Source organism: Danio rerio, chromosome 7 (assembly GCF_049306965.1).
Source record: "Danio rerio strain Tuebingen ecotype United States chromosome 7, GRCz12tu, whole genome shotgun sequence".
NCBI lineage: Eukaryota > Metazoa > Chordata > Actinopteri > Cypriniformes > Danionidae > Danio > Danio rerio.
Genome location: NC_133182.1, coordinates 21,759,370 through 21,772,088, shown reverse-complemented (window position 1 = coordinate 21,772,088; position 12,719 = coordinate 21,759,370). Strand labels below are relative to the sequence as shown.

At 37.0% G+C, this 12,719-nt stretch overlaps 2 protein-coding genes across 14 annotated transcripts in view; both read right to left on the bottom strand.

The window, feature by feature from the left end:
• The window catches only part of efnb3b (ephrin-B3b), an 888,832-nt gene that overhangs the window by 55,813 nt on the left and 820,300 nt on the right, over nt 1-12,719 (bottom strand). The gene's annotated exons all lie outside the window — the stretch shown is intronic.
• The window catches only part of kdm6ba (lysine (K)-specific demethylase 6B, a), a 149,712-nt gene continuing 145,962 nt past the window's right edge, over nt 8,970-12,719 (bottom strand). For all 13 annotated transcript variants that reach the window (XM_009303125.5, XM_073908352.1, XM_068222582.2 and 10 more), the window contains 2 exons: nt 12,517-12,687; nt 8,970-10,905 (listed from right to left, as the gene is read on the bottom strand). In XM_009303125.5, coding sequence (XP_009301400.1) covers nt 10,882-10,905; nt 12,517-12,687 — 195 coding nt within the window. In that variant the 3' untranslated portion in view covers nt 8,970-10,881. The remainder of the gene's footprint in view (nt 10,906-12,516; nt 12,688-12,719) is intronic.

The following is a 12,719-nucleotide window of genomic DNA, read 5'->3' as shown; positions in this document are numbered from 1 at the left end:
ATCCGTGGTGCTTCAACTGTAAACCGCTCAGACCAGACGGTGGCGAGTGTTTGTTTTCCTCCATTCTTGGTTGGTTTACTTGATATTGCTCTCTCCAAGGATTCTGGGCTTAAACTCATGTTATCCATCATCCACCCACAACAAAACTCTTATGCAACTATCAGTTTTTAGGGAAGTCAGCCAACGCGAACAGTTTTTCTTAGAGGTTTTGACTTGTTTTTGCATTAAGTTCTGACATCACATTTGACTTTGTGATGGTCACTACTAGCTACATTTCCATCCACCTATTTTTATGGACAATTTGCATATGGTAAAAAAAATGCTTGATGGAAACTCCAAGATGAGCATACATTTTTAAAATGTGCATAAAAATGTTGTGCGCATAATGGAGTAGGATAAACTTTTTATTCGATAAGATGCTCATACTATTATGGAAACACTTTTATATTCCAGTATGCGCTATTGTTCTCGTGATAGCATTGATTCACATTACGACACTATAGTATCGTGATACCAAGTAGTATTGCGATACTGTAATTCATAACTCAAATCTATGAAAAAAAGGAAATTGTCAAAATACTATATTTTGTTATAGACCTGCTCGAATTGAATTCATAATTCCCTTTAGTTTGTATCTGACTAACAATAAAATACATTAAAGATACAAATTATATAGTATAAAATACGTTTCAAAAAGAGCTTTTTGACAACAAAATTTGGCAATATGAAGTGATCAAATAGTTAGAATGTTTCCTGTTTTTCATCTGTTTTTTTTTTTCTTTCTCGTGGGTAGGGATCTAAATTAATTCAAAATTTCACTTTGTAAACTGTTCTTTTTAAAAGATTGTTGCATTTTTGTAGCTACTAAATCATATTGACCGGAACATAAATGAACTGATTCAGATGTGTGTTCGAACTATAGCGTCAGAAAATGTGCAATAGGCTAAAGGTGTGAATTCTATACAGCTTTGCAACCTTAAAGGGCTTGACAGACTATTGTTATGTATTTCCTTTATTTATTAAATATTATATCTCTCAAGTAGTGAGTTTTTCTCTCCGCCTCTGTCTCTCTGACAGGTTTCATCATCACCACAAAGGTGCAGTGAATCAGGTGCCAGCACCTGATGGCGGCTTGCCGGCTTGTTTGTGAAGACAATTTTAACTGGAATGGAACGTTGTTCGGAGAGCCTCCTCTCTCCTGGCTTGTTTATTTTGTGAAGTAAAAACTGTGTTGTATTTACTCGCGAAATTGTTGAAAGTGAATGCTGAGTGTTGAATTTGAGATATATTCAGAGCCAGTGTGCTGAGGACAGTGCCTTTTTTGTTTTATTACATTTTCTCATGTTTTTTGGTCAGGAAGGTAAGTGAATTTTATTAAGTTTATTGTGCTAGTAAGGGGGTTAAAATGTTATTAGTTGTTTTTTTTGTTGTTGTTGTTATTTTGGCATTTACCTCTCCAATTTCCTTTGAAGTTAAACGGCAAATAAATTTGACTTATTTCTTTGCTCAATCATCTTTGTTGTTGTTTTTCCTTTTGAACAGGAGTTAAGACTCTGGGCTCCTCACTAATTTAGAGGTATCCTAATTATTTTATTTTAATTTGTTTTCTGGCTTGCTGTGTGGAGCCATGCAAAGTTAGAATTCATAACATTATTCAAATAAAATGGTCTATTGTTGCACAAACATGCGAGCGTTTTAAGACTTTTCCCACATGCAACATGATATATTGTAGATGGATCGTTAATGATGATATTGCCGTTAACAAAGTACAGTGGCACCGCCATAGTATTGCGATAATTCCATAGTACTGGTAAACTGTGCAACCCTAGTATGCACATTAAAATAGTCATTTGGTTTTGAACTTGTGTGAATGGATAAACAAGCAGGACGACCACATTGTAAAACATCCGAAATGTTTTGGTCTTCCTAAAATGCCTTAACTGTTATTATATTATTAATGGTCTCCAGAATCAAAAGCACTTGTGCTTTGCGTCTTGCGCCTTCAAATGCCACCGCGAGTTCATTGCGTGTCAGTGTTGTCTTCTGAGGCGCAAGTCATCTATTAAATGAAGAAAAGATTCACGCAGCTTCTCCTACCGCAGCAAATTACATTTTTACTGTTGATATTTTTGTGCCAGTTATTCAGGAAGTGTCCTTGGATGGAAACGCTGCTTTATTCGCACAGCTGAGCTGAAGATTTTACTATTCCCTCTATAATACAACAAAATAGTGATTAAATTGAATAATTAAATGTAAACTTTCAGACGTGATCATCTGAAATTTCACTAATATGAGGGTTTAAGTTTGAGCTGCGCATGGGAAGGGATTACAAACATCTGATAGGAAGGAGAGATGGGGAGATGTGAAAGGAGGATGGAGGGGAGAAACATGATGAAAAGGCTATCTGAAAGCACAGAGGGAGCGGCTGGGCATGGGAGGAATAGAGTAAATGTTGGGTTGTGTAACTGATAACAGAATAACCATCTGCAGCAGAAATCACAGGCAGATCAATCGATTTGTCAGACGCAGTGATGCTTTCTTCTGACAATATTTGTTTACTGTTTCTCACCCATGGGATTCCTGATCTCTCAATAGAGGGCGTTCAAGCCTTTTTCTTTTTTTCTTCATTTTGATCTAACCTATGTTAAAGTGGAATATGTATGAACACTTCAAAGGGATAGTTAAACCAGAAATCAATGTCAGCATTTATTCACCCTTTATTTGTATCAAACCATTTAAAATTTGTTTTGCTCTATTGAAAAAAACAAACCAAAAGATGATATTTTAGAAGAATGCTGCAAACCTGTAACCATTAACATCTGTAGTAGGAAAAGCAAAGACTACGGAGTTTATTTATTTGACATGGACATCACAATTACACTGGATAACCCAATGTATTTTAAGTGTTTAGCAGACTTGCTAATTCTTAAGACCTGTCTAAGGAGGCTTGACCTAAAATGAAAATAAAATAGATACATATACACTATTATACTGTTATAATCTTTACATCAAATTGCTGTAAGGCAAAGGCAGCATGACCAAACAAACTAATAGTAAACTATTTGTGCTAACACTGCTGTTTTGTTTTTAACTTTTTAAGAACACTACTAAAAACTTGTATATAGCTTTCTAATTTTAGGCTTACGGGTAAATCATTTCACAAGTTGGTTCTGTTAATAGAGAAAACAGATTGACCAAAAGAGGTCTTACACTTTGGTACAAGACAGTCACCATTAGCATTTGCTTGTGTGACTCGGAGAGGATTGATGCCTACTGATTCGATCTGAAAACAGTACTGGATCATGATTAAACAATTTAAAACCAATTTAAGATAACTGAATTTAACAACACTCTCAAAATTAAACGTGTTATAACTACATAAAACCTCACAATGATGCCATTGCATAGGCTTTCAGTCCATCATTTTGACTGCTTGTTAATATATCAATAGGCTTCAATGTGGTTAAAGAGGCTTGTAACCCTGATGTAATGCAATATGTCAAGCGAGAGGGTATAATTGTGTGCATGGTCAACTTTGACATGTTAAATATCTTCTAATAAAATGAAAACAGTCTTGGCTTGACCTTCTTACACATTTTAAACATCAAATGTTTAAATAATAGCCCCTTTCACACATCCAGACCTTTTTGGAAAAATACCAGCAATTTTGCAGAAAGGTTTGTATGTGTGAACAGGCCCTTTTAAAAAATATCGGTAAATTAGTTCTGGCAATTTTCCGGAAAGAAAAGTTGTAACATTACCAGTAATTTGCCAGAATGCTGCGATGTGTGAATGCAGAAGGAGGATTGCCGGAAAGAGCGGGTTCGCGTCTAAAACGCGTTGATGTGAGACGTGTACTTTAGCCAATCTGAACACTCAGACGCATTCACATCCGCACAGTTTATGAAATAAAAGCCTTTGAATATTTTTTCAGACACGTTTAGCTGCTAGATGTTAGTCAGAAACCATTTTTGTTCCTTCTTAATACCAACTGTGTAAAAAAAGTTATTGTTAAAGTGCTTATGATAAGCCGTTGTTTGTTTACTTTACAGCTCTGTCGCGTGTGCACATAAAGCAGCCGATCAATGCCAGCACACACACACACACACACACACATATTATGTAAATCTCGACATGTGAAACTGTTCCTTTATATGTTTTCATCAAAGTTGTTTACAATACTTCTTTATTCACAGAGTTTGTAATGTAGTCAAGTGTTTCTCGCAACTCAATCTACAATTAGAGGGATACAAAGTTAGCTTTAGCTCTACTATAAAAGATTTGGGTGTCATATTAGACAGCAATCTAACTTTTAAAAACCATATATCCCATGTCACAAAAACTGCCTTCTTTCATCTGAGAAATATCGCTAAATTACGAAATATGCTATCCATCTCAGATGCAGAAAAGCTAGTCCATGCTTTTATGACTTCGAGACTGGATTACTGTAATGCTCTATTTGCTGGCTGCCCAGCATCCTCTATTAACAAACTTCAATTAGTACAAAATGCAGCAGCCAGAGTTCTGACCAGGTCTAGAAAATATGATCATATAACCCCAATTTTATCCTCCTTACACTGGCTGCCTGTTAAATTTCGTATTGAATTTAAAATATTACTTCTCACCTATAAAGCTCTAAATAATCTAGCTCCTGTTTATCTAACCAACCTTCTGTCTCGCTACAAACCAACTCGTTCCTTAAGATCTCAAAATTCAGGGCTTCTGGTAGTACCTAGAATAGCAAAATCAAGTAAAGGAGGTCGAGCCTTCTCTTTCATGGCTCCTACACTCTGGAATAGCCTTCCTGATAACGTCCGAGGCTCAGACACACTCTCTCAGTTCAAAACTAGATTAAAGACCTATCTGTTTAGTAAAGCATACACTCAGTGCATCACCTAGCGGGTTCCACACTGGCTTCTACATCTTGCTTATATACACTATGAACAGCAGCTACGCTAATTATTCTCTTTATTCTCTATTTTCACCTGGGGATACTCATCCCGAGGTCCTCAGATTAGGCGGAGTCACTGATTGGATCCAAGACCAGCGCCAAGATGATCCCAAGGATTCCATATCCGGGACCAGGCCATATCCTGAGCTGCTGCTGCGCTGATGGTCGTGGGGAGTGGAGAACATGAGTCTGATTCCAGCGACGCTCCAGGGACAGACGAGTCTTCATTGAGGCCATCTTCCAGCATAAACCACGGCGAATGAAGTTCTGCACAAGACTTTTGGCCAGCGGAGAAATTAAAATGGTCGTGCCCAACTGAGTCTGGTTCTCTCAAGGTTTTTTTTCTTCACTCCCATCAGGTGAAGTTTTTTTTTCCCTCTCCGCTGTCGCCACTGCCTCGCATGGTTCAGGATTGGTAGAGCTGCGCATCGATGAATTTGCTCTTCAGTGTTTGAACTCTCAGTAATGATTAAATCACACTGAACTGAGCTAAACTGAACTGAACTGAACTTAAACACTAAAACCTGAACCACACTGTTCCAGTTACTGAACCACACTGTTCCAGTTACTATGACCATTTATGTGAAGCTGCTTTGACACAATCTACATTGTAAAAGCGCTATACAAATAAAGCTGAATTGAATTGTTTACAAATATAGGAGCAGCAGTTTAGAGCTCATTTCTGGTTAATGATGTCAGAGTTTACTGAAATTTTGGATTGGATGTGTGAATGGTCTTCCAGAAAAATTCCATAATGTCTGAACAGCTTTTGTTTTTATTTACTGGTAGTTTCGGAAATTTTCCAGATATTTACCAGTATCACTTTATAAAAGGGGATTGTGTTTAGAGTTCTGCCAAGATACTTAAATTGATTCACTTCTTCAATAACTTTTTTAATCAACACCTCAAATTTATTCCTTACAGGCCTATTTCCTATAGAGAAGCACATAGAAACTGTTTTCTTGCCACTTGACATTAAATGAGACGGGCTTTACAACATATTTCAAGATGGCTTGAGCTGAGTCAGTTGCTCACCTACCTGACAAGGTGTTTTAGCAGACACGTAGTTGAATGATTGTGAATGGTTACCAAATGTTTCCAACATTGATCATTATGTCCATTTGGCTGGTTTGGAACAAGCCAAGGGTGTGTAAATGATCCCTTCAAGTTCTTGTAAGAAATTAATATTTTCTGAAAGTGAGTGACTTGATTAGACGAGCTCGGAATGGTTTAGCTCCTATTTATTTGACCGATTTATTATCCAATCATAATCCTGTAATGTCTCTCAGGTCATCCATCCAGAGACTATTTTCTTTCTTTGATTTTACAGCAGCTTGATCAACAATAGTGTTTGCTTTATAAGTACAAAAATAACTTGAGTTAAAAAAAAATAACAGATTTTTTTTAACCCAACATGTACACAACAAAAATGCTGGATTTAACTTTGGGTTAAATGTGGACAACCCCAATGTTGGGCTAATTTATTTTTATTTTTTTTTTAATAATTGATTTAAAATAACCGAAGAGTTAGGTTTGTCCATGTTTAACCCAGTTATGTTGTTTGATAAAGTTATTAGGTCCTAATTAAAATTTATACTGTAAAAAAGAGTTCTGTGCAAGTGACATCTTTTAAATCACCATAAAGATCCTCTTCTTCTTTTGTTTTTAGGCTAAACGCATCATTCATCAACTTCTCGTGTGTTATATGTTTTGCATACTAATGAAGCATTTTTGCAGAAGTAGATAAAGCTGATACAAAAGCAAAGGCCTGATTGTCTAAAATTAACTTGAGCTCTGCAGCGATACTTCTTGTGAGTACAGAACTAGCAGTTGAGATGTCTTGTGCTGTTGTTGTTGTGCAGAGAAGTAGTAGAAAAGCAGGGCGTATGTATGGGTGCGGCCAATGGGGGACTAGAGAATGATTGATAAGTGATGTTAATATCAGCTACGTATGAAAGTGCAGAACAGGAAATGAAAGTGGTTGCGCACCCAATGAATGAAATTCTTGCATTGCATTGGGGATTACCAGTGAATTATGTGAATGGAATCATTCATTTGTATCTAATAAATAACTAATATTTTTGACATTGAAGAAAACCCTCCTTTAACTTTTTTATTATTATTATTGAACACGCATGGAATTGATTAAATATTCTAACACATGTGGAATTATGTGTGCGCTCAAAAATAAACACTGATATCAATAACTGAACCATTTGTTCATAATGTAAACCAATCTGTGAAGCTTAAAGTTCCATGTATGTTGAGGGTTCTAAACCAGTGATGCAAATAAAAATCTTTAGCAAAAGAGTGTACATAAACAAACGCTTTGATTCCATCTTGGCTTTCTGAATGGAGGAAAATTGAGCAATTTGAAAAAAGAGTGTGTGTTTCCTGTACTTACAGGAAGTAGGAAATCCGCAGGCCTGTGCAGCGTTAACCTCTGTGTGAGCCTGATGTCCTTTTCAACTCTGCCAGAGGTCCTGTTTTGTCTTGCGACTCCAAAGTCAGTTTAGATAAACTTGTCTTGTGAAATAAATAAATAATCAGGGTGGGAGTAAAGTTCTGCAGTAACTGCTGGCAGTTGAAATGAGCTCTTGGTGGGCATGCTACAATTTGTGTTTGTAGTAAACTGCTTGCTGTATCTGACCATCGTTTCATCTGTCATATCTGTTACATAAGTCCTCCACACTTGCAGACACATTAAAGTTGCTGCATCAAATGTTTGCGCTTGTGCCAAACATGCATCAAAGTTTCGAGACTGGACCAGTTGCTGTGAGCTGATCACAAAACGCCAAATCTTGAGTTCCTCTGCGTCAGCAAAAAGAAACAGGAAAGATATGGATGAGCCTGACGCAGATACGTCAGATGAATGAACAAGGATAAATATTCTGTTGATAACAGCGTGTCTGGTACAGCCTGATGAAACTCACTGTAGGTAAACATTCACACATTTTAGTTGACATAAAAAAAATAAAAAAAAACCAACAAGATTGATGTTTGATTAAAGATGTACACGTCACTAAGGTTCACACACACTTATGGTTTTGTGTGTGTGTGTGGTAAAATCCATGGCAATTCTATTGTTTAGATCATGCGTCTCAATTCCATGAGTGCTGTAGCCAGGCCTGGATTAAGAATACAATAATAATGTAATGTAATAAAGTTAATCTATAATGTATTGCCCGCATTTTTAAAATAAATGATATACAGTAGATATATTTCCAGTCTACAAAGATTTCACTTCTTTTTAAAGCACTTTGAAAAAAATAAACTAAACAACTAGTGAAAATGAATGGATTTTAATATACTTGTTCAGGTAAGGGTGTTTTTAATGTGTAACTTCTACAAACTTATAATGCATATCATTTGGATGTAATATCTCTCCAGTTCAGTTCTTTGAATCTGAGTCGTCTATAATACACACAATTATTAATGAGTCCTGCTGTCTTCCTTGTGATGAAGAGTAGGCAAGGAGGAACAACGTATTCATGAGACGCTGGATTCGAATCGGGTTCATGATTTATCGTGTCAAAACATGCTGCCATGTGCTTTACGAGCTACGCCACTTACGCTGCAGTTTGCTGCTTTCTTTAGTTATGTTGTCTCTGTCAATCAAACGGTGATAGGTGGGAATCAGTCAACTTGCTCATTCCAACTAACTGTGCTTTTTGCACTTAGCCTAAATAAACACTACGAAATCGGCGCCCCTGGGCCTGTACCCATAGGTTTATCTGGCCCTGGCTGCAGCTCGCACAGTTTTTCTCCAGCTCTAATCAAACAGCTGATCCAAATAATCACATTGTTCAAAAGAATCTGAACCTTCATTAGTTGCATCGACTGTGTTTGATCAGGGTTGGAGCAAAACTGCAGAGCTGCAGCCCTCCAGAAATGGAGTTTGAGGCCCATGGGTTAGATGTTTGTGTTATAACTGGTTATTAAAAGGACTACAACTTGAAATAAATCAAGGCTTTTGAAACCTTACATACACTGAATAAACAGAGGCACAAGACAGATCAAAGTTTATCAAAAGCATTTAATATTATTCAGAGTAATCATATCAATGTCACACGAATTCACAAAGTGTTTAAGACGTGTCTGGCTCAGTTTGCTTCATGTGTGAATTCCAAAACAGTGCAGATTTTAAATAACCACAAAAAAAGATCAATCAAGGATGAGAAAAGAAAAGTGTGTTTATATTGCAACAGGAAAAAAAATATTAAAAAAATTTGAGTATCTCATGACAAACTCAGCACCATCTATTATAATCAGTTTCCTGATAATACATGAATTATTTCACGCTAACGCCTCTAAAGCTGTAAAAAAAATTACAGTATAGATATCAAAACAATAATGCGTTAAATCCCCTTTCACACTGTTACTTGTTCCAGTAAACGCCACAATTTACAGGTCAGTGTGTTGTTGTTTTTCTCCATATACATGCCTCAGTTTAGGCGTATAAAACCCACTGCGGCGAATCACTATATTAAAAGCTGTAGTCAGCATGACAAAAGTGTCTTCAAATGAACAGCATGTACAATAGGACAAAAGCACCACGAAATGGTTAAGATAGGTATCAAAAACTCTTCTTAGACCCAATCCATCAATCACCTGAATTGCTGCTAATCTAGGCTCATGACTACTGCCATCAGTCCAAGTCACCCTTGTAAAGAAACAACATATTCAGAGAGTGCTAGTCTGAAAACTTAGAAACACGACTCCTGAATTGAATCTTTTTCAAAAGAAACAAGTGAGCAAGTGTTCAAATATATAACAGTGATCACATTGAAGTCATCAAAAGTGGGGAAAATGCCTTTTTAAAACATCGGTGTATAACAGACATCTGATTAGTCAAATCCTCTGTGCTCTTCAGTCTATACGGACAAGGAGTTACTCAAAAGATTATTTATATATATATATATATATATATATATATATATATATATATATATATATATATATATGTGCATGAACAATATTTAATGGGGGACAAGCACCACGAATCAAAAAACTAAAATCAGCACCCTTTGAAAAGTTACAGATGGTTTAGAATAAGAGAAACCATTAATACATCTCTGATAAGCATGTTGAGGCAGGGGAGAACATTTTATATCCAATAAATAGAAAAAACATTTTAAATAAAAAAAACCTTTGAGAGAACAGATCTGTAAAGAGGTGAGAGACAATTCACTGAACAAAACAAATGAAAGCAGACCATTCTACTCACAAACGCAAGAATACGCCTGATTAGAACTCTAAAAATGCTTTTCCTGGTGAAATAAACAAAACAATCCACACTAAAACTGAAAAGAAGTCTTATAAAACCCGTATGTTTTGAAGCATTCTGAACAACTGTATTTCTTTAATTCTTAATGCCTTAGAAAAATGTCCATAGCTCTATTATTAGTATTATTAATTTGTTTTTTTTTCTTAACTCTTCACTAAATACAAGTCACAAGGCCAATGTGGTATATATCTAGGCTGTTCTAGGTTGAAAAATAATAAATTATCGGAGAAAAATAAGCACCCACGAAAAGTACAAAGAGCATTTACATATTTCAATATTCAAGACAAAACCCTCAAGAAAAAGAGCATCATGAAAGAAAAGCCAAAGGAACAGGATCTCCTCTCCTCTATCCACTCGGCTGCGACAGCACCAAACTGCGTTTCCACCTCAAGTCCCGCAGAGCCATTCAGAGGTTGGTACACAAGACCGACAGAAGTAAACTGGTGTCTTATTGGCTGATTGGTTCTGTAAACAATGCTGAGTAAACTGCTTCTCGTTTAACAAATATTAACAGTAGTAGGTAATTTGTTTTTTTTTTCTCAACGCTAAATGTTTTAGGTCTTAATTGGACTAAAATAAAAGATCTTGTCCTGCGAGCAGGAGTTTTGGTTATGGCTGTGTGAGGGAAAGGGATGAGACGTCCTCATCGAGAGCTGGGACTGACCGCCTGAGAAGAAAAAAAAAAACACAAAAAATGGCACATGTTAGATCTGAAGCTTTCTTCATGTTTGTTCACATCAGCTCCTAAACAAATGTGCTCTAAAGCCTTGACTTATTTTGAAATCCATTCAGCTGATATCTGAGCATCTGGCCGGAGCAGTTTTAGCTCATCTTAGCATAGAACAGCAGTGTCACTCGCTACTTTCAAGAAACGACTAAAAACCCAACTATTTAGTCTCCACTACACTTCCTAATCTGCAATTGCCTCTCTGAATATCACACTAACTGTACAAAAAAAAAAAAAAAAATACTACTAATACTTCCCTTCTTAGACTTTACAGACCTGAAACTTGCCTATAGCACTTATTCATTGTTGCTCTTGGTTGTGTAAATTGCTTCCTTGTCCTCATTTGTAAGTCGCTTTGGATAAAAGCGTCTGCTAAATGACTAAATGTAAATGTAAATGAATCGAGTGAGATTAGGGGTGTCCAAACTGTTCTGGAGAGCCGGTGTCCTGCAAAGTTTAGATCCAATCCCAATCAGACACACTTGGGCTACAGCTAATCAAGCTCTTATTAGACTTTATAGAAACATCCTTGCCCGTGTGTTGAGGCAAGTTGGAGTTAAAATCTGCAAGACACCGGCCCTCCAGGACCGAGTTTGGACACTCCTGGATTAGACCATCATTTTCATCTCGCTCAAAAATGATCAGATCATGGCTATTTTTTCCTTTTCATTTACTGTCAGACTTGGTACACTATTTAACTACAGAAAATCTTTGGTCAATGCTAATAGTCTCATCCAAGGGTGCTCAACCCTGCTCCTGGAGCTCTACCGTCCTGCAGATTTCAGTTGCAACCCAAATCATACACACCTGCCTGTAATTAAGTTGTCTTAAGGGCCTAATTAATTGGTTCAGGTGTGTTTGATCTGAACTCTTCAGGAAGGTAGATATCCAGCAGCAGGAAGGAGCGAGCACCCCTGATCTACTCCGATTAAATGATCTATGCTAAACTAATCTAAATGTGCTCCCGCCAGACCTGGTTTGGGAGCCGCGTGGGGGGTGTGATTTGCATGTTTTTTCCTCAGTGACAGCAGGCATGACATGAACCGCACTCAGCAGTAAAAGTGAGACCGCAAAACACAAAGTATTGTGCATGAAAATAAACACGCAACAGTACCAGTCTCACTACTCTAGCCTATCTAATGTTGAATATAATGCAGGAGGGAATCTGATAATGACAAATCTCTTGAACATTCTCAAATTACGAATAGCTGTATTGTGATGTCATCACTTTGCATTAACAACCAGGACATATTTAAAGACTAAGTCTATACAAAATGTAGCATTTTAACCAACAGTAGACCTACACACAGGCCTAATATTGTAGGTTATCTTACAATATGTTTGAGAATAACAATAATAGCCTACTCGTTAACCTTTATTTTACATCTCAAGATCACAATTCTCTAGTTTACACACAATTTTTGGCTCATTTTAGCCAGAGTCATGTAGTGCTAGCAAGCAAGAGGTCAAAGTGCACAATTAAAACAATTGTGGTATCTTTTTCTTTCAGGTGTAAAACAGCAGTGTGTGTGTGTGCGTGTGTGTACTCACCAGGCTGAAGGAGTCGTACATGTTCATGAGCTCCTCCATGCGGTACTGCTCCAGCACTACTACATTGGAGAGGTTTGGGCTGCGTTGACGTGCACAGTCCTCACAGTGCACCACGTACATCTTCCGACTGCCGTTCTCACTAGTCACAAACAGCAGGTTGAACACCTCCACCTGCACAGCGACAAAGAAAACAAAGGCTCATT